Below are 21,576 nucleotides of genomic sequence, written 5' to 3' on the forward strand. Positions count from 1 at the left end.
CTTGTGGCAAAAACTCAGTACCTTTTCAGTAAACACAAATTTCGATCTTTTATGACTTCATTTTTAATCATTAATTCTTAAAGGGAGTGTTTACGAAAATTAAAAGGTATAGGCTTAATGCGATAAAAAAGCGCTTTTGAACGCTACTAATCTTACTTCTATCTGTAGCGTCTATAAGGAGAAAATTGTTAAAAACGACTAATACCGAAGAACGTAGTGTCCATACAAATTCAGAAAGATGCAACATACGACTTACAGACCGTAAAAAATCAATTTAATTTCAAACATTTTAGATATTACAATTTCAAACAATTTAGATATTACAACCTACAGTCATCGATTATTTTTCGCCACAATTGTATATAGTTGATCTTTCATAATATGTTTTGATTTGATTTTTTAAAATAATATTCAGCTTACAACTTGTTTTCGAACATTCCTGGAAAATGTTAAAATGTCGTCTTCATTACCAAAAATCCTCGAAACAGGAATAAATGTTTTTATAAGTAACATATTATGAAAAATCAACTATATACAAATGTGGCGAAAGATAATCGATGACTATAGGTTGTCTGCATGATTTGTTGGAAATTAAATTGATTTTTTACGGTCTAAGTCGTATGTTGCATCTTTCTGAATTTGTATGGACACTAGGTTCTTTGGTATTAGTAGTTTTTAACAATTTTCTCCTTATATACGCAACTCACGCAACAGATAGAAGTAAGATAAGTAGCGTTCAAAAGCGCTTTTTTATCGCATTAAGCCTATACTCCCTTTTATTTATCGCGAACACTCCCTTTAACTTTTTTTTTTTTTTTTATTTGGAAAAGCGTTTTTCACAAAATTTTGATGTATATGTTGAATTATACTAGATAAATCTTGTTTTTTTTTAATAGTTTAAGATTTAGTGTTCCGTACAAGCTAGAACAATTCAGTAGAAAAATATATATTTCCCTGCAGTTGAAAAAAAATTAAATATTATTCCTACTTTTGTAATTATTTAAACCAACGACACCTTTTTTCGTTTTTTGCCCCTGAATGAACAGTACACGTTTATGATTTAGTTAAGACATGTGTTATAATTTCTACAGTATCGTTGCATTTGCAGAGTATAGCAGACCCTTATCTTATATATATAGTACAATGGGTCAAAGTACACATTGAATAGCACAATCAGTGAAAGTACACATGACTTAGAATAATCAGTACATAAAAATAAACATTGTAGAATAGTAAAATCAGTACATGAAAATAAACATTGCAGAATAGTAAAATCAGTATATGAAAATAAACATTGCAGAATAGTAAAATTGGTACATGAATTTAAACAGTGCAGAATAGTAAAATCAGTACATGAAAAAAAACATTGCAGAATAGTAAAATCAGTACATGAAAATAAACATTGCAGAATAGTAAAATCAGTACATGAAAATAAACATTGCAGAATAGTAAAATCAGTACATGAAAATAAACATTGCAGAATAGTAAAATCAGTATATGAAAATAAACATTGCAGAATAGTAAAATCAGTACATGAAAATAAACATTGCAGAATATTAAAATCAGTACATGAAAATAAACATTGCAGAACAGTAAAATCAGTAGACAATAAACAAGAAAAGGATGGATAAAAAATCATCAAGGGTTTGTATAATAGGAGGTAATTTTTTAAAATAAATTAATCATGTTTTTTCATGCTTCATGCTTCAGTTTTTCCACTGCAAAGCATAACCAACTTTTGAGTTTTGACGAAATCCTTTCATTGAAATTCAAATTTTAAAATGAACTGTCGTCATAAGTTGAAGAGGGGTCTGCTAGATTCACAATGGCACCTTGGAACTCTATTAACTGATTAATATTAAAAATGTAAGAGATTAAGTCTTTTTTAGCTTGATAAATATTTAACTCTGATAATTTCTACATTGTTGCTGAAGCAAGGATTGAAAAACATGGATATCTAATTCATGCTTGATCAAACAAAGCTTTGAAGGGTACAGTTGTGAATCAGATTTGCCACTCTTTAGCATTGGAGGGTTCCTAAAAACTACTTTTACAGTTCCTTTGAACTTAAAGAAAAACTCCAAATGGTATTTATTTCTTAATAATCTTCTTTTTTTTTGGCTGACATTTTCTTCATAAGTTTGGTTCAGAAAATTTTCGACAAAAACAATCTGGTCATGCAACAATTTTTATATTTTCAATTTTTCGACAGTTTAAACTTTTTAAATTTTTAACCGTGTTATTTGTTTCACTTTTCAAAAGATCAATTTTTTTCTAATATGTAAATTTTGTTTGGCAAAATTACTTTTATTTTTTTTTTGAACCACACTTTTTAGTTTTTATTTTATCTTTCTTAACTCCTGAATAACAAAGTTTTTTGATAAATTTTGAGCTTTTCCCATAACATACAGGGTACCCCACGAAGGATGAGACTGTAAAGACGACAGGAAACTTTTAAAATGTGATGATTCCAAGGTTAAATTATGTTTGCTGCCTCAGATAGTTATCAAAATATTGTGCAAAGAAACAAACAAGGGAATCGTGAGTATAAAAAAAGAAACAAATTCCGTACAATCGTCTCTGAAGTCTTATTCTTTGTGGGTAACCCTGAATATAGATTTTAAATCTAATTAAAAGTGAAATATATATTAAATAAATCAATCAATTGAAATCTTTTTACCGTGGTTTACATAATTTTTTACAAATTCTTATTTTATTATTTTCATCTTTATTTCAGTTTTGCAACTTTTTCAATTTCTTCTAACATTCTTTAACAATTAATGATTTCTTTGGTTTTAATCTGAGTAAATTGTTTGTCTATAAAAATGCTCATTTTCCTTGAAAAGATTTAATATTTTAGCTCTCTAAGAAGTAGTTTTTTTTCTTCTGTTTTTAACAATACGGTTGTCATCAGGGTTTAATTTTTATTGTAATGATGGGGGGAGGGGGATGGAATTTATTAAAATATTTATATTTATTGAAATATTTGATAATTACTCACAAATATACGCTTTATCTCAAGAAATGTTTAAACGGAATGTTCACTAAAACACCGATATTATAACATTGTTCCCTTTTCCCATGAACTGTCAGACTGGTTTGGAAGCATAGGCCCAGCAGAGACATTTTCGGTCTTTGAAAGTTATTTATTTGAATTCTCTGTAAGAAAACATCGATTTTTTTTAGAAAATCCGCAAATTTTATGTTTGTTTTTGTTTTACGATATTTACATTGCAAAAAGTTCACATTTGAAATAGAAGATGGGTGCGAAGCGTCCTGAAAGCCAAGTTTATGTAGATTATACTTTCCAGCGATAAAATTCAATGATTTTGCTATTTAACCGTTATTTGTTCAAAAATGTGAAGGATATCGTTGTTTTTCTGGCTTTACAAATGCTAATTTCTTACAATTTCCTCTCATTGTTTCTCTGAAGCAAGAAATCCGCAAGTCAGTTCTATAGAGAAATCGTGATTGAAAATAATCAATTTCCAGAAGGAAAAAAGCCAAGTTCGTAAAACTTTTCATGACTATAAAGGAATGTCCTTAAAGTTAAACTTTCCTGAAATATTTATGATTTATCGAAACTAATTAGAATTATATTAAAATTAGTTATCATTGGTTTAGAGATAGAATAAATTATGCAATAAAAAAATGACAAAGTGAGATTGAGATTCAAAGATTTTTTTTTTTTTTGCTGGTTTTCCTTTTCGTATTTTTTCGAGAAAAAATTACTGAGCTGAAAACTTTAGAATAAGATATGCTTAATCCCGATTACTTAATCTCAGTATCCAATGGACGCTCTTTTAATTTTTTTCTTAAACCGTTCTTTCTAGGATATAGTAGAGAAAAATCAAAACCGGTTTTTAAAATTCGAGAGTTCCTCCCGTTTCTGTATATTAATCTTAAATGGCGAGCAAAATTTCAAATTTATCGGCTTCATAACGCGACTCTGATTGGTTGAATTTTATACAAGTAAAAGATTAGGTTAGTTTCGAGATTAAGAAAAAGAGAGGATCAAGCATTAATCTCGATCGTAAAATATCGTTTCTTCCATTTTATTTTGCTCAGTTGTTATTTAGAGATATTTTAAAATATTCTCTGTTTAATAGATTTAAATATTTTAGGTGGAGTTTCTGGTCTGTTTGCAGCAGCAGAACTTTCACGCTCTGGTTTCTGTAATATTACCATTCTAGAAGCTGCAGATAGACCAGGGGGCAGAGTTAACACTTATAAATTAGAAGGTAACAATTCTATAGGTTGCAAATAGACCTAAGTTAACACTTATAGACTAGAAGGTAACATTTACTTAGTTTGCGGATAAACCAGAGTTAACAATTAACATTTATAAATTTTATGGTAATGGTTGAGAGATAAGATATAGTTTAATGCTAAAAATACACATACTATATATATTGTTGCAATATTCTTTGTTAGTTTAGGACCTATACTACAGAAAAACGTATTGAAACCTTCCAATATTTCAGCTGCTCCTGAAAGAACTATACCATTGGTTTACTCTTATTTGCAGAAATTATTTTCTTTTCAGGAAATGAAGACTTAAAACAGTTTTCTATAGTTTCAAAAAAAGACTTTAAAGGAAGTTTCTTGATCCGTGTTTAGAAGAATGTCCCATTTTTTTATTTTCCACCACTGTTTTCAACCTTGAAATAGAGGGAGCATAACATTTTTGAAATATTTTTACAGGATTAACTTTCGCAGATTTGTCTTTAAAATGACGAATATAAAAAACACTGGGAAATGATTAGAAATATCTGAAAGAATAATTCCTGAATCATCATCAGCAATGTTTGTAACAGTATGATCTAGCAGCGTAGCTGAGGATCCAGTTATCCTTGTTGGAAGAGTTATAAGTGGTAAAAAACTATTTTCAAGAAATGGGTAAAGTCCTGTATAAATTTGATTTGTGTGGTTTTATAAAATGATCTTTTATCCCTGCTAAGATGATTTCATTCACATCCTTAAAATTAGGATCAGACTTAATCTTAGAGAATATATTACTTATTGTTTGATTAAAGTATTTAATGTTTACATATGGATTATGGACTATATGGAGCACTATTTGGAGAATATATTACCCACAAGAATATATTTGTTCTTGCCAGTTTTAATCTTAATAATTTCATAAACCCTCGGAATAAAGATTGAGGAACACTCATTTTTTTCAAAATAATAAGAATTTTTCACCCAAAGTCCCCCTGCATTATTATTTAATCCCTGTTTATCTCTTATTCTAAAGTGTAAAGGATGGTAGTTCTCTAAAATAAATTCTAAGTTGAGGTTTATTCCATATTTCCTGTAGTGCAATAACTGCTAAAAAAGTTTTAAATTCTTCAAATCTCCCTGGAAGACGTTACAAGTTTAAAAATAAATTAGTGAACTGATTTGTTTCCAGACTTTTATGTTTATTTTTTAAATCCAGCTCTTCAAAGTATTGACAATTATGAATATTGTTTTGAGGGAGTGACCGGCAATGTATGGTGGTTGAAATGAATATGCAGTATAGTGGACAAATTTTTAGGATTCATTTGAGACATGTAAAAGTTTCTACGACGTTGAGAAATTAAAAATTAACTCTTTTCATCGAAAATAAGTAATTTTATTCAATTGTTAGTTTCTATAATATCTCATTATTCACAAAGATTTTCTGCAGATTTTCTGGAATTTTATTGAAAAGACGATATTTAAAGAATTTCTAGAAATCTTCAAACAATTCCAAGAAAATTTAAAAAAATTCTTTTGTGAAATTTGTTCCTAAACATCTAATCATTTTACTGTATAATTTTTACTTTATTTTTCGTTGTCGTTATTTAATAATTTTTAGAAAACCGATTCGGAAAACGTACCCACCCAAGTTCATAATTTTGATCGTCGACTTTGCACTCAAACTCAGTAATTATACATCGTGGAAACGTTTAATATGTCTCAAATGAATCCTAAAAAGATTTTCTACAATACTGCATACTCATTTCAATCACCATACATTGCCGGTAACTCCACTTAATAGAATCTTGAAATGTAGATTCTTAGGTCGAAAATACGATTTTTTTGTAAATGCTTAATGGACTCATTTTCCTGGTTCATGATTTTTTTTTGTTTTCCGTATGTTAGACTTCGACCTTAAGGCTAGTAATTCTTTAGCTTGTAGATAGACTAGAGTAAATACTTAAAGAATATATGGTAGCATTTCTAAATGTTGCATATAGTAATTTCGGGATACATTAGTTTAGAGTTAATCATGATGCGTAATTACTTTAGCTTAAAATACATGATCTGCTTTTTACAAACATCATTCATAATTTACTCAAACATTTGATATCAATTTACTCAAACATTTGATATCAATTATCGTGTATTTCTGTCAACAGGGTTGAAATGTTCGGGTTTACTTTGACCCAGTCCAGAAATAAGATCAAATATTCTAGATTTTTTATGAATCTAAAGCAGGATTTGTAATCTAGAGGGGGGGGGGGTTACATGGCGGTTTAAGCTTTTATTTTATTAATTTCATAGATTTGGCCTGCTAAGAAAATTCGACTTGAAAGAGTGGCAACGTTTTTGGTTTTAATGTTAGAGCTTTAATGCACTTGTTTTAGCTGCAGTTTTTTAAAAGTAATTTTGGCAAAATGTTCATCGATTTTGCGGTTAGAGCTTGCAACCTTATGGTATGGAGACATCGCACGTCAAACTAAAATTTTAAATTGACCGTACTGAAACCCCTTCAGTCTGCATACGGTCTAGAGCTAAGATATAACTAGTGTGAGCTCAATACCCCGAAGGAGGGATAGTTCCATTGATATAACCTCTTCAGCTCTCATGAACCCGGAGCTAAACTCAGAGTGGATAGTTCTATTGATGTAACCCCTTCAGTCCTCATATGAACCCAGACCTCGGATTGCTAGTAGTCCTGCCTTTCAAGAAGACAACATATTAGCTCTATTGTATAAAGCTATATGTCGGACAGACAGTGGGATGGATGACAAGTCTCCTCATCTATATCCTGTAGAGATATTTATCCATTAAGAAATGCTAACCCAGAGAACATGAGTTGGACGCATGGTTTTCAACTTTAAACGCGTGGAAAAGTAAGTCACCGTTGAAATCGGGAATTCTATTGTTAATTTATTCAATAGGCAGTAGACACGGCTTGAAAACGAGGCAGGAGGAAATAGAAAGAACCTGGGCTAAAACCAAAACGAAAGTCAGTATTCAGGAAGAATCGTAAGAGATACCTCAGTCGTACGAGGCAACTGAAAGGCGGAGAGTCTGTTAAGAGAGCTCCGGCTTTCTTTGATTCATTTGTATAATTTTATTCGTGCATTTTTTACTTGTAAATACATTTTTTCCTACATCACTCTTTGGAATTACTCACATCAGTTTTCAGGCTTTTATTTCCATTATTTAATACCACTTTTTAATGTACAAGTACATTTACAAATCCGCTTCTTGGATAGCTTTTGAGAAAAAATTGTTTTAAAATTCTAATATGTAATCGAATACATTTGTTTTACTCAGACTTCTACACAAAATAAAGGAGCCACGAGGTCAAGAAATTAAACCAGTGAAAGTCGCATTAATTGTACTCTTTCCTTCAGTCTTTGCTGTAATATATAGGTCACTAGGTCAATTTCTTGACGGATTGAACATATGTTCAAATAATTTAGACTAAACTGAATTAAGAGAAAGTTTAGATTAATTCAAATTCAAGGTCAATTTTATATTAGCTTACTCATATAAAACAATCTTGGGAACCCCAACTTTACTTTTGAAAAAAAGTCTACCACCTTTTAACTCTAAACAGGCTGGGGGGGGGGGCAAACGCCCCCCTGTAGTTTTTATTGTCCTTGCACTCTTATTTTTGACACTATCACCGACCACCGTTATATTTTTTGACTCATAATTAATAGTAATTTAAAGGATTTTTTGGTACTAATTTTTTTAATTTAAAGGGTAGGGTACAGGTTGGAAAAAAAGTCTGGTCTGTGAAAAAAAATCTAAAATAGCCAATAACTTTTTTATGACTAAAACTAGAGATCTAAAAACTATATTTATTAAAAAAAACCTTGAAAAATGTATGTAGAAACATGTGTCACACTTTGATATTTGTTTAAAACAAAAATATTTTTTTTCTCACTTTTTTTTGACCCTTTTATGAATATGAGGGAACAGTTGAAAGAGCTCCATAAAATCATTTAATTTAAAAACTAAATACCTGCAACATTCAATTATCAGAAAGTGAAGAATACGACATTTGATGAATTCTTTCGATGTATGGCTTATATAGGGTTTAACTGTAGGAAAGACAAACAGAAAATATTAAACTATAAATATTTAAATATAGATATATATTGATACAAAAAAATATGTTTCCTCTTTTTTCATACGTTTCTTTTAATATATATTTTGCAAGGTAAAATAACATTTCAGGTTGAATATTTACATTTTACCATATTATCTAAAGAGGGGATGAATTATCAGGCGTTTTGAAAAAAATCAAAAGAATCTTAAAGATAAATATGGTGTCTTTAAAAATATTTACATTTTACCATTTTATCTAAAAAGGGGATGAATCATCAGGCGTTTTGAAAAAAAAATCAAAAGAATCTTATAGATAAATATGGTGTCTGTAAAAATTTAAAGGTGTTTTTTTCTCATAATTTTTCAGACGGAGTTGTGGAGCTCGGCGCCCAATGGATTCATGGGCGGGGGGAGAATATGCTTTGGAAGTATATACAGGAGAATAATATCCCAGGTCAGTTCATAATCATACAGGGTGCCCCACGAAACATGACAGTATAAAGACGACTTAATATCAAGTTAATAATAAGTGTATAAAAATTCAACCAATCAGAAAGGTGATGGCTGAATTTGAACAGCCAATTGGAATCGAAATTTTTTGAATTTTTTTCGCGCGCAGTCGATGTGAAAACTCTCATTGGTTGCAATCCAGATGGAAAATCTAAAAGAAAGGATAAAGCATAAAATCAAGAGTGTAGACAGTAGAATTTACGATTTAGGGTATCTAATACAAGAGTTTTCAGTGGGGGAAATGGAATAAGTTAGTGACTTTAGACATCCACCTAACACAAAGTTTTTGAAAAAAATGCCCAAAAAATGCGCAAAAAAAAAGAGAACACTTTTTTCCTTCCATTTATGTTCTTGATTCAAAAACTAGATCCCAATTCAAGACTTCATGAAAAAGATCAAAGAGAAATCTCTAAAGAGAAGATAGAAAGCTTTTGGGTTTATACAGAGAAAATGGCTTAATGCATATACAGAGTGTATAGATGTTAATTCAAAAAAGTTACATTATGCTGCTCAATGAAATAATTAAATTATATTCATTATAATAATTAAATTCCTAATTTAATTATGGTCATTCGAATTGTTAACATAACATAATATTTTTTTATTTTGTTACTTTTTAGAATATTAATTGGTCGTCGCCAGAGTAAGTTTCTTGTTTTTAGTGAGTGAGGATAATGGAGGTGATGGAGATGGAGAGTTCTTTTATCCTGGAGGTAGATCTCCAGACAAAGAGACTTTAGAGAAGGTAAATGGAGGATATATTAGGAAGGGAGCGACTGTGAAATGTAATTTTATTGAGCATTCCATTCCAGTCAATAGAGTGGTATGTCCAATTTGAACCCAATTGAAAAGAAAAAATGAGATATCCTTTCTTAAAAGTGCTAAATTAAGCATATTCGTATTAAGTTTATCTTTTTAAGTGACGTTTGGTTCTATGGTGTAGAACTAGAAACAACGAGGAAATTAAAAGAATTTAACACTAAGATTTAAAAGTCACATTATCTTCCCCATCGTTATTCAGATACATTCTTAAATGACAGTCATGTTGTTAATCGGAAATTTCGTTAACTTTAGATCGTTTTTAACAAATCCCAACCTTACTCTCTAGCACTAGAATCATATCATTTTCTTCTCAATATATTTCGCCAAAAACTTTGGCATCATCAGGAGTTTGTCCTTACTCTTTTGAAGAGTATTATAATCAATGGTCACTTGAAATTACGTTTATAAATCCCTTTAATTCCTGAATTTTATTTAACAAATTATCTGACTCTTTAACAAGGTATTTGTTCCCTTTTCATAAACATCAACAGCTACTCATTATTATTATAGATGGTAAAAATACATCTGCAATAATCACACGAAAATAATTAGTTTTCAAAATATATCAAAGAAATACTAAACAGGGTTAAAAATAGTCTATACGTTTTTTTCTTTTAGACAATAACGTTTCTGGAGAATGTTCATGAAGAATTAAATGATGAAAAAAATTCGAATTCTGTTGGAGAACACTTTCAGAAAAGGTAAAAACTTGGGCCTTTAATAACATTTATAATTTATCCTTTTTTAAAGGGAGTGTTCGCGAAAAAATGAAAGGGGGTGTTGGCTTACGGTGAAAAATAAGCGCTTTTGATTGCTACTAATCTTTCTTCTATCTGTTGCGTATATAAGGAGAAAATGACTATTTTTTCCGTAGGTTTTCTGAGTTTGTCGAGACTGAGAAGGATGAGAATGTGTTAAAAGAGATGGAGTCTATATATAGATGGTTTATACAATGGGAGAAGGTAGATACTGGAGTTCCAGATCTATTTCAACAGGTTCATTTTATAATATTAATAATAACAAAATTATTATGAATTATCATAATTAATATTATTATTAATTAAAATAATAATGATAATAATAATAATAATAATAATAATAATAATAATAATAATAATAAACAAATATAAATTTAATACAAACCTGTTAAGAAACATATCTTATCATATTTGGAACTATAGTCCTTTTGAACTGTAGTCTTAATAAACATTAATCCAAAAAATAGGTTCGTTCAATCGATCATTAGTCCAATTGATATCAAAAACCTGTTTTCAAAAGCTAAAGAGCGCATTTCTAATCTCTAGAAATTAATCTGAAGACTTAAATTAGTCTTGAGATTAGCAAAAAGAAAGGATCAACTTCAAGCATTGATCTCGATATCAACCATTCTAAAGTTTTTAGCTTTGGTTTTAAATTAGAAATAAATAAAAAAGAGTTATGATTGAAAAATAAAAGATTTCAATTTGACGTGCAATTTGCTAGTTTATTGTTTTCTCCGTTCATTTATATAAAGTTCATATACTTATTTCTTCAGAATTTTCGAGTGAGAAAATTAAGGTGACACTATTTTGGCCCGAAATTTTTTTTTCCAGCTTGGTTATATTTTTGGGGGGTTTTCGTTTTCTATATATTTTCTTTTTTAGTCTGTTTCTTCCTGGGGTGAATATATTGATTATGAGAGGGGAGATGTGGATTCTGATCCAGTCCTAGGTAGTTTTGTCACAGGAATCGTTTTATCAGAAACGTTTTAGCAGGAAACGTTTTGTGGCAGAAAACGTTTTACAGCAGGAAACGCTTGGAAGCATAAAAAGTTTGACCGCAGGAAACTTTTGGTGGCAGGAAATGATTGTAGCAGGAAACGTTTCGCGGCATTAAACGTTTTGTGACAGGAAAAGTTTGTAGCAGGAAACTTTTGGCGGCAGGAAATGTTTGGTGGCAGTAAATGTTTTGTAGCATTAAACATTTTGTGGCAGAAAACGTTTGTAGCAGGAAACGTTTTAGAAGAAAATTTTTTGTAGTAGGAAACGTTTTGTAGCAGGAAACGTTTGTCGGCAGAAAACTTTTGGTGGCATGACATTTTTTTTGGCAGAAAACATTTTGTGAAAGGAAACGTTTTGTGACTGGAAACATTTGGCAGCAGGAAATGTTTAGTGGCAGGAAACGTTTAGTGGCAAGAAACGTTTAGTGTCAAAAAACGTTTTGAAGCAGGAAAAGTTTGGTTGCAGGAAACGTTTGGTGACTGGAAACGTTTTGTAGCAGGACAAGTTTTGTGTAGGAAACGTTTTGTAAAGAAACATTCAATAAAGAAACGTTAAGTAAGGAAACGTTCAGTAAGGAAACCTTTAGTAAAGAAACGTTCAGTAAGGAAACTTTCAGTAAGGAAACGTTCAGTAAGGAAACGTTTTAAGGAAACGTTTTGTGAGTGCTTTATTATATTTACCACTTTCGGCTTTCAAGACGCTTCACGCCCCTTTTTTAGTAACAAATATTTTTTATCGTTTAATCAACAGAAATTTGCCAGCTTTTTGTTTAAAATGCCCAATAATTGATAAGTCCATTTTTCTATGCATAATTTTTCGATTTCAATCATCCACCGCCCATACATCTGTAATGTATTGTAATTTGATATTAATTTAACATAAAAAAATGGGGGTTAAAATCGATTTTTCGTTTTGAAATTTTTAATATGTTTGTAAATTTAGAGAATGGATACTGTACCCTAATCAATCATTTATTGAAACAGCTTACTGCTGTTAATATCAGATACAAAACCAGGTATTATTGTCTTCAAATTTTTCATAATTTCGTAAAAAATATATATTCATGAAAATTACGCCGAAAATGGGTCATTCCATTCAATTTTGCAAATGAAAAATGAGTTGAAATTTTGAAAATTGACACTAATTTTGGCCTTTCTGATGGTATTTTCTCAAAAGCATTTCCCAAATGGAGACTTTCCAAATGACAAGTTCACAAGAGCCAACTTCTCAAAGGTGAAATTTCCCATGCGGCAACTTCCCAAAGAAAAGGTTACACTCTAAAAAATGCAATTTTGGTCTTTAGCATCAGGCATCAAAGTTCTTCTTTCATATTTCAAATTTCTTCTTTCATTTTAAATTTAGTTAAATATTTTCCAAATTTACAATCTAACAAAACTTGTTAATAGCTTACACATTGTTCTCTCAGCATGTGTCAAACTTTGTTATATGACATCTTTCTTTTGTCATGTTACAGTTTTCTTTCATTGTAATTAGCCGATATTTTAGTTTGTGTAAGATTAAACAAATTTTGATTTATGATCAATCAAACGTTGAACCATCTGCCGGGCTGGCACGGCTCGCACGGCTGGCTGGAGGGGGAGAATCAGCTGACTTTCCAATTAGTGACAGTTTAGTCTGTTAGCCGACAGCGCTTGTACCTACGTCAATTCGATCTGGAAATTTGGAGATATCAAAAAGATTTAAAGGGAAACCTCCAAGAAACTGGAAGAACAAAATTAAAACTTTTTTAAGCCTTTGTACACTCTCTCAAACTAATGCTTGCATCTTCAATGCTTTGCTTGAAAGAGAGTATCAATGCAAAACCAAATCTTCCATAATTCAGACTGCAGAATCTACTTCTACAAGAATCAAATGTTGTCTAAATTGGTGATTAATTGATGTCCAGTTCTTTAAGCTTTGAATTGTAATAAAGTGTATTATAAACAGCAAAACTTATGCTGCATGTTACTTTAAAGATTTGTATTAAGATCTTATATTTCTGCCTCATGTATTTGTATTATAAAAAAATGTGATAAACTTGAAACTTATGACGTTTAAATTTTTGTTTTTATCAATTGCATTTTTGCAGATTTATGCGTTTTAAAAATTAATAAATTGTATAAAAAAATTGAAATTTTACTTAACAGCCGGATATTTATGTAACAAACAATTTGAATCTAGTTAAAACAAATATTGAGAGAATAGGTGGCGCCACCTGTACCAACCTCTTATGACGGGTCTAGATTCAAAGCTGAATAATCATATAACAAATGATTACATAGTTGCGCAGTAAGTTGAAGGGACATCCAACAAATTTTGACGCATGCTAATTTTAAACCGCGCAGTGTCGCTGGTTGAATCGACATGAAACAAACTTTGTGAGATGATAATTATATGGAGGCGCGGCACAGCCAGCGGACAAACACCGGTTGATAGATCATGTAACAAACTTTGAATTAAGGCGACTGAAAATACATTCAACAAAATTTGACGAATGATTCTACTAAGGTGTATTTGAGTCAGCCGGTGCTCCAACAAATTTTGTTAGATGAAAATTTCAGATTTCTTAGAGTGTAGGCTGCGGCTAGAACAGGATTAGGGACCGAGCGCTGCGGTAGAACAGATTTGACAAGTTGCCGCTAGTGAAACTCTGAAATACCCTTGAGAATTTACTGCTATGGGAAATGCCTTTGGAAAAGTACTTAACATCTTTCTGATGATCCTTAAACATTTAGATTATCTGATTAGGGTATCTGAGATAGATTGGTCAAGATCTTCTCCTCAAATTAAATTGGAAGGAACAACTGAAACTCTTGAGGTATAAGGTGTCCCACGAAACATGACAGCTAGTTGCAAGACATATTGAATGTCGTCTTTTATATTTGAAAATATTTGCGGCATTTTTTCGTTAATTATCACAAAATACCCCTGGTCTTGGCATTTGCAAAATGTGGTTTGCATATTTTGCGCATTCTTCAACATTACCGGAGATATGAAGAATTTAAATTCAGATTTCGACAATTTTATTTCATTCAACAAAATTGAAATCAGAACGAAATTCTTAATATCTCAGGTAATATTGACAGCGCAGAAAAAGGCAGACCACATTTTGGAAATGAGAGGTCTAGGATAATTTTGTGGTTATTTTTTCAAGAATCATAAATGTGAAAACTGTAGGTTGACGCAGTAGGATTTGTGCATTAAATTGAAATTACAAAAAAAATTTGTTTCTTAAAACTGGAAAAATCTGTTTATGTTTGTTGTTAAGTTTGACAACGTGATAGTTTCTGTTTCTTTGGGAGTTCTAAAATCCGAGACCAACTTATTTCACCCTCCTCTTTCTTTACAGGTACTTTTTTAAATGTTTGATTATTCAAAAAACAAAAATTGAATAATTTTAAATGAAATGCTGTATACAATCGCTTTCTTCTAAATATACTCTATTTCAGGGAGGGGGAAAACAAAAGTTTGATAAGCCATTTTTTAGCTTAATCAATCCTTTATCTGCTTAATTGATCATTATCAGATTGATTAATTATTTTTAAGCTTGATTAATCATTAATCAGCTTGATTAGTCATTTATCATCTTAATTAATCATTAATTAGCTTGATTTATCATTTATCAGCTTATTTAGTCATTCATCAGTTTGACTAATCATTAATTAGCTTGTTAAATCATTCAATCATTTATAAGTTTCATGAATTATTAATCTGCCTGATAAATCGTTTTTCAGTTTAATAAATTATTCTTTAGATTGATCCTTCATTTATCAGCCTGATCAATTATTTAACTATCATTTATTTATCATATAGCTTAATAAATCATTTATCAGCTTGATTAATTATTTAACTATCATTTATTTATTATATAGCTTAATAAATCATTTATCAGCTTGATCATACCCTTATCAGTAATCAGTTTAATTATGTTTAACATTAAGAGACGAGAATGTATTGAACTAATGGGATTCGGAACAATGAACAAAATATTTCTTGGGTTTGAGAAACCGTTTTGGAATACAGGTACTTCAATTATTCAACTATTTACACATTTTAACAACATTTGAAAAAGTTTGTCGATCAGATGTAGTGGTTGACAAGTTGACAACTGATGTTTTCCTATCTCTGTAGAACAAATGTTGTGTAGAACAAATGATATGTAGAACAAATGATGTGTAGGACAAATAAAGAGTAGGACAAATGAAGCGTAGGTCAATTGATGTGTAGGACAATTGATGTTTTCCTATCTCTGTAGGACAAATAATGTGTAGGACAAATAAAGAGTAGGACAAATAAAAAGTAGGACAAATGATGTGTAGGACAAACAAAGAGTAGGACGAATGACGTGTAGGACAAACACAAATTATATGAAGTGTAGGACAAATAAAGAGTCGGACAAATGAAGCGTAGGTCAATAGATTTGTAGAAAAACTGAAGTTTTCCCGGCTGAAGGAAACATGGTGTGGAAAATAAATGCTTTGTAGGAAAAAATAAATTTAGGACAAATGATGAGTAGGACAAATAAACTGCATGACAAAATATTTGTAGTACAAATGATTTGCAGGACAAATGGTTTGTAGGAAAAAATTACTTGCAGGACAATTAAATTGCAGGACAAATGATCTGCAGAACAAATGTTTTGTAAACCAAATGATTTTAGGACAAATGATTTGTGGGACAAATGATCTGCAGAACAAATGTTTTGTAAACCAAATGATTTTAGGACAAATGATTGTAGGACAAATAACATACCGCTTATTTTTATCCCTAGAACATGGTGGAATTCAGTTTCTTTGGGATACAAACAGTTTAGGTAAACTGCTTTTATTCAGCAAAAACCTTTTAAAAAATGTATACAAACACATTGCATACAGCTGGTCGGTTTAACATTTTCAACAATAAGCTGATGGTATATAGCAGATCAAATTAAAAATACCAACTTAGCAAAACTAATGAAAAAGACCGTTATATTTACTAAATAATTTTTATTTAGAAAATGACCCGAAAGCATCCCACTGGACGAGGTAAATAGAAAATATAAAAAAGGGGATTCTACAGTGATGTCACGTGACTCTCTATTCGCAGAATTGGCATTTTTGATTTAAAAAGTTTTTTTATGATCAAAAATGATTAAGACATCTAATCCGAGAACGTGAGATATCCAATTAATTATTATGCTTACCTCGTTAAATTTGGTTACTCCACAAAATTGATTTGTGCATGTCTGCTGCAGATACAATGGAAGGAAAATATCAGAATTTACACTTTTTCAAGTAAGAAAAACGATGATGACTTTTCGATTTTTGTTACATATACATTTTAAATGAGCATTGTTTTTTTTAAATCGAATATTTTGTGAATGGAAGGTCACTTATAATAATTCCTGCACAACGTCGAAATTCTTTATTTTCAAATGAATTTTGAATAATTGAGTTCTTAACAACTTTATCTTTTGCTTTTTATTTTCTATTTTTTTCCAATCATGGATTAATAACAATACAGATAGAACACTAGATGTCGTCTTTTCAAGATTTAGGGGTTTAGAGTTGAAAATAACCATGAGGCAGAGGCTCTCTTTGTCTTGATATTTAACGTTGCCTGCGCGGAACTTCTTTGGGCTTCTACCTCAGGGTTATTGTGAACAAAAAAACCTTTAATATTTAAAAGACGACATATAGGGTCATATCTTTAATGTTACTAATCTATAATTCCTATTACTCTTACATTTATTGAATTTCAGTAATATACGTGAAAAATCTGAAAAATAGCAAACCAATACTGCTTGACTTTTTTAACAAAACGGACGGAAGGATAAATGGGGGGGTGGGGGGAGGTTTAACGGACTAGTCCAGTTTTATTTTTTTTTATATATCAATCCCTGGGTTTGATAGAGTCTGCAATCAACATAATGTTCTCGGAGGATGGATTTGTGGAGAACAAGGTGAAGGAATTATAACTCTTTGCCACAATCTCTGATTTTTAAATCTATGCAACCTTAGATATTTCAAACAATGAATTCTGTTAGACCAAATAATCTAAAATTTAAACATGAAGGTTTATACAGCATCAGGTTGCAAAGATTTAGGTATAAGAAAAATAAAAAATGTGGATCAAGATTAAATCGAAACAAAAGGAAACACTGACACGTACATCAACCGTGGCCCTTCATTTTAAACATAGTTTATCTGAGTGCAATTGCACGTCAAACTAAAGTAAATTGCATATAAGAATTTATCTTTTTTATTATAACTCTTTTTATATGAAGTAAAACAAACATGTTTTGAATTGAATTATAATCGGATATGTTTGCTTTTCTAACACATTTGTGTGAAATCAGAACCACGCACCTCTGACCCTTTATTAAAAGTATATTAAACTTTAAGTCTGACCGCGTCAACCTTGTTGCGCCGGCTAGTACCATTGACTGTCTGCTATTTTTACCCATATTCCGGGTAATACAGTACAAACTGGGACCGAAAAGGTTGACCCGTCTTTGATATTCAAATGTACTACGGCTGCCAGTAAAACTAAAGGAGCAGCAGCGTCACAAACATGTAACAGTAATGTAATTCGAGTTAGACCTTTGCCTCCTGTTTAGTTTGCAGTGATTGAGCTTAAACTATTTCTGTTTAGGTGCTAAACTTGAGAATTTATCTGATTAAATTATATCTGTTTAGGTGCTAAACTTGAGAAGTTATCTGATACAACTATACTTGATGAATGTTGGAACTTATTAAAGGAACAAACGGGAAAGAACATAGAAAAACCAAATTTTATTAAAGGAACGAAGCATTTCATCACTTTAACGTTAAATCTTTTAGTCTTTTCTGATATTTCGTACTAAATCTAAACCTTAAAGCTGTGTTATTTTTACTAAATTTTACAGATTATTAATTCAAACTTCGTCTTGTAACTCCAAGAAGGGCCCGATTGAAGAATGTACCCTTCAAACCTTTGTCTGATCAATAATAAAGAAGATATTGTCGTTTTTCTAGCTTGAAAAATGTTTAATTTAAACAATCTCCTTCGTTGTTACAAAAGGGAAAAGAGAGAATTCACTGATGAAAATAATAAACTTCAAAAGAATTTGCAGATTTTTTAGAACTCAGATTTTCTAATCTCTATATCTTTGCAACATGGTTGAGTAAGCCATTGATATTTCAAACTAAGCTTATTTCATCTGACCTAATTTTTTTCAAATAGCAAAGGTCTACAATATTGAATTGCAAAGATAGGGGGATTAGAAAATATAAGTTTGTGGGTATAATATTGCGTGACCTCAGTTCCTAGCTTGTAAATAGTTTGTGGAAGTATTAAACAAATCCAAGCTGGACTATTTTTTTATTTGCGTTTTCGGAAATATCTTACTTTTGGTGAAATATTTTTATTGAATAAAATGTTTGAAAAGTTACACGATGGGGGTCTGATCCAAACTTCAGAGGTAATACGGAGTTATTCAAATTCTATATAAGACTTTAAAGGGAGTGTTCGCGAAAAATGATAAGGGGTATAACCTTACGTAGAAAATTATTCGATGTTGATTGCTACTAATCTTACTTCTATTTATTGCATCTATAAGGAGAAAATTGTTAAAAACGACATCGAGAGCAGTGACACCTGGCGGCCAACTAATCGTCGTTTAAATTGCATCATACAGGGTGTCCCAAAAAACATGGGAATTCAGTGACGAATTCGATATCGTCTTTGTTATGAATTAGCATTGTGTTACCTAATTTTAAAAGCCATAATATTATTATGTATGCTAGAGTTTATTTTATGAAAAGGATAAAAGACTGTAAATATGTGTCTATAATGTCTCCGCAAGATGAACAGTGAATACGGACAAGTTTACTCTGTTTGTATACTGCAATTTTCTTGTTTTACTAAGTACAACCAATTGCAGTCAAAACATAAACAAACAAAATGTGAACATAGCAGACGAAACTCTTACAGATTACAGCTTTCTCAGTAGGTATCAGTATACTAAATCAAAGAATTAGTTAAAAAGACGATATCGAATTCGTCACGGAATTCCCATGTTTTTTGGGACACCCTGTATATGATAAAAAAAACACTTTATATGAAAATCAACTAAATATACCAATGCGTCGAATAAAATCGATGACTATTGGTTGAAATATCTGAATGATTTGTTTGAAATTAAATAAATTGTTTTACGATCCGAGTCGAATATTGCAACTTAATGAATTTGCTACGTTCTTCATCATGAGTAGTTTTTAACAATTTTCTCCTTATAGACGCAACAGAATGAAGTGTAAGATTAGTAGCAAATCACCATCAAATATTTTTTCGACGTAAGCTTATACCCCCTTTCATTTTTCGCGAGCACTCCCTTCAATGACGACTTAGAACTCTTTAGAACTATAGTTTCCCACAATAGATGACATTTTAAAATAGGTGAAACTTTGAAGACGACGGTAAAACTCTTGAATTCCTAAATCTAAAAGTATAAGCAGGAAGTAAGAATTGTTATTAAAAATAATGGGTTAATAACTCTTCCTTTGTTTAAAAAATTTTTTTTTAAAAAGTTTTCTCCTTTTGCAAATTGCAAAATGTACAATATTAAATGTAATTACAATATTAATTGTAAATTAAACCATTTTTTTTATTTTGAAAAAAATAATTATTCTTTTAAGGTTCTTACAGTTACAGAACCCCTAAATGCGATGAAAAAAAGGTTGGACCTTGGAGTTTAGCGGAACCATTAGTAAGTATTCTAAAATCTACGGAGAGAACAAAAAAAAAATATGAAAATTTAAAGACGACACTAAAGGTATAGTTTGGAATTTATTGAAATAGGAAGCTATCAAAACTACTCGTAAAAAATATCGGTTTACTATTTTGGAGGACTTTTAACATGTAAAATACACGCCTGGAACGCATATTCTTGTCGTTTTGAAAGGGACTATAAGGGTACTTTTATGTGACCTTCCAAGCAAAGATTGCAATGCCCGATTCACAATTAAATTTTAAAATGCAAGCCCAGGAATGCATATTCTTCTACTTGTACTTAAATGTTCATGTTTACTGGGATGTATATTTATTTGTATACATAACTAGATTGGGAACCAAGCGTTGTTAGTCCCACCGTTTACCCACGCTTTGTCGTAAATTATGATTTTAGCTATTTTCACTCTAAAAGTCGACTAAGAATCTCAAAACCAATCTAAGAACATTTCCGTGGCTCTCCCAAGTTCCCAAATCAAAATTTTGAGGAAAAACTTTCCAGGAGTTCCTGAGTTATGATCGAACAAACAGACACTTAGACAAACAGAGATTACAACTAGAAATATTATCCCTTAGCCGGCTCTTTATATGACCTGTTTGTTCGCATACTGCCATTTTTATTTGGGCTTTTATCCAGGTAGTGAATGGAATATGTACTGTACAGTTTTGTGGAGAGAGTACAAGCACTATTGGGTATGGTACTGTACATGGTGCAATGGAGGTAGCTTTTTTTTGTTTCAGGATCTGGATATGTATAAATGTACTTTCCAAAAATAAATTTTTCCTATACACTTGAATAATTCAACTAAACATATCATAAAAATCTCCAGAAATCTTTTTTTATTTCATACGTACGAAACTTAGCATTTAAATCATTCTTTAAGACTTTCAAATTAACCTATTTCAGTTAAATATATTTTTGTTTTTATATAGTCTGGTTTAAGAGAAGCAAGAAGGCTTATTTACAGTTAAGAACAGAAATACAAATGTCAGAGAAAAAAAATCTTTAGATATTTGTTTAATAGTTTATTATTGTTTAACATAATTTTATTATTGTTTAAGATAAGTTTATTATGGTTTAACATAAGTTTATTATTGTTTAACATAAGTTTATTTTGTCAAGATATTATAAGGATTGAATAAATATATTAAGTATCATAAAATAATTTCTAAATGCATGAATATGTATGGATGCACGTGTCATTTCTTGGTTTGTCATTATAGCAAAAGTAAAATTTACCTGAGCCCGCGATTTAAAAACTTCGGTTCGTGCCGTAATTCCTTAAACCCGACTTTAAGATCCAATCTTCAACCCAACTCTGACGACAGCTTTTGTCACGTGATTGACAGCTGCAAGAAATTTGGCTCGACTGAAGGAGTTAGGACCAATGAAAATAAACCCGACCTTGGTAGTTTTTAG

The 21,576-nt window shown here is 30.7% G+C and overlaps 1 protein-coding gene across 2 annotated transcripts; it reads left to right on the forward strand.

Moving 5' to 3' along the window:
* Positions 1–1,556: 1,556 nt before the first annotated feature.
* On the forward strand, positions 1,557–21,376 carry LOC111710424 (spermine oxidase). 2 transcript variants are annotated; one of them, XM_023484507.1, is made up of 19 exons: positions 1,557–1,660; positions 4,125–4,241; positions 8,684–8,770; positions 9,489–9,571; positions 10,267–10,349; positions 10,523–10,643; positions 11,292–11,358; positions 12,351–12,423; positions 14,157–14,226; positions 14,677–14,757; positions 15,350–15,431; positions 16,180–16,221; positions 16,402–16,432; positions 17,279–17,349; positions 18,086–18,190; positions 18,817–18,849; positions 20,066–20,136; positions 20,794–20,877; positions 21,090–21,376. In XM_023484507.1, the coding sequence occupies exons 1-19, from the start codon at positions 1,624–1,626 to the stop codon at positions 21,126–21,128; spliced, it is 1,377 nt and encodes a 458-aa protein (XP_023340275.1). In that variant the 5' UTR covers positions 1,557–1,623; the 3' UTR covers positions 21,129–21,376. The 2 variants fall into 2 exon arrangements, with proteins under 2 accessions (XP_023340275.1, XP_023340276.1); XM_023484508.1 differs by having other exon boundaries at positions 17,300–17,349.
* Positions 21,377–21,576: the final 200 nt, after the last annotated feature.

The sequence above is a fragment of the Eurytemora carolleeae genome, unplaced genomic scaffold (assembly GCF_000591075.1).
Source record: "Eurytemora carolleeae unplaced genomic scaffold, Eaff_2.0 scaffold1061, whole genome shotgun sequence".
Lineage (NCBI taxonomy): Eukaryota > Metazoa > Arthropoda > Copepoda > Calanoida > Temoridae > Eurytemora > Eurytemora carolleeae.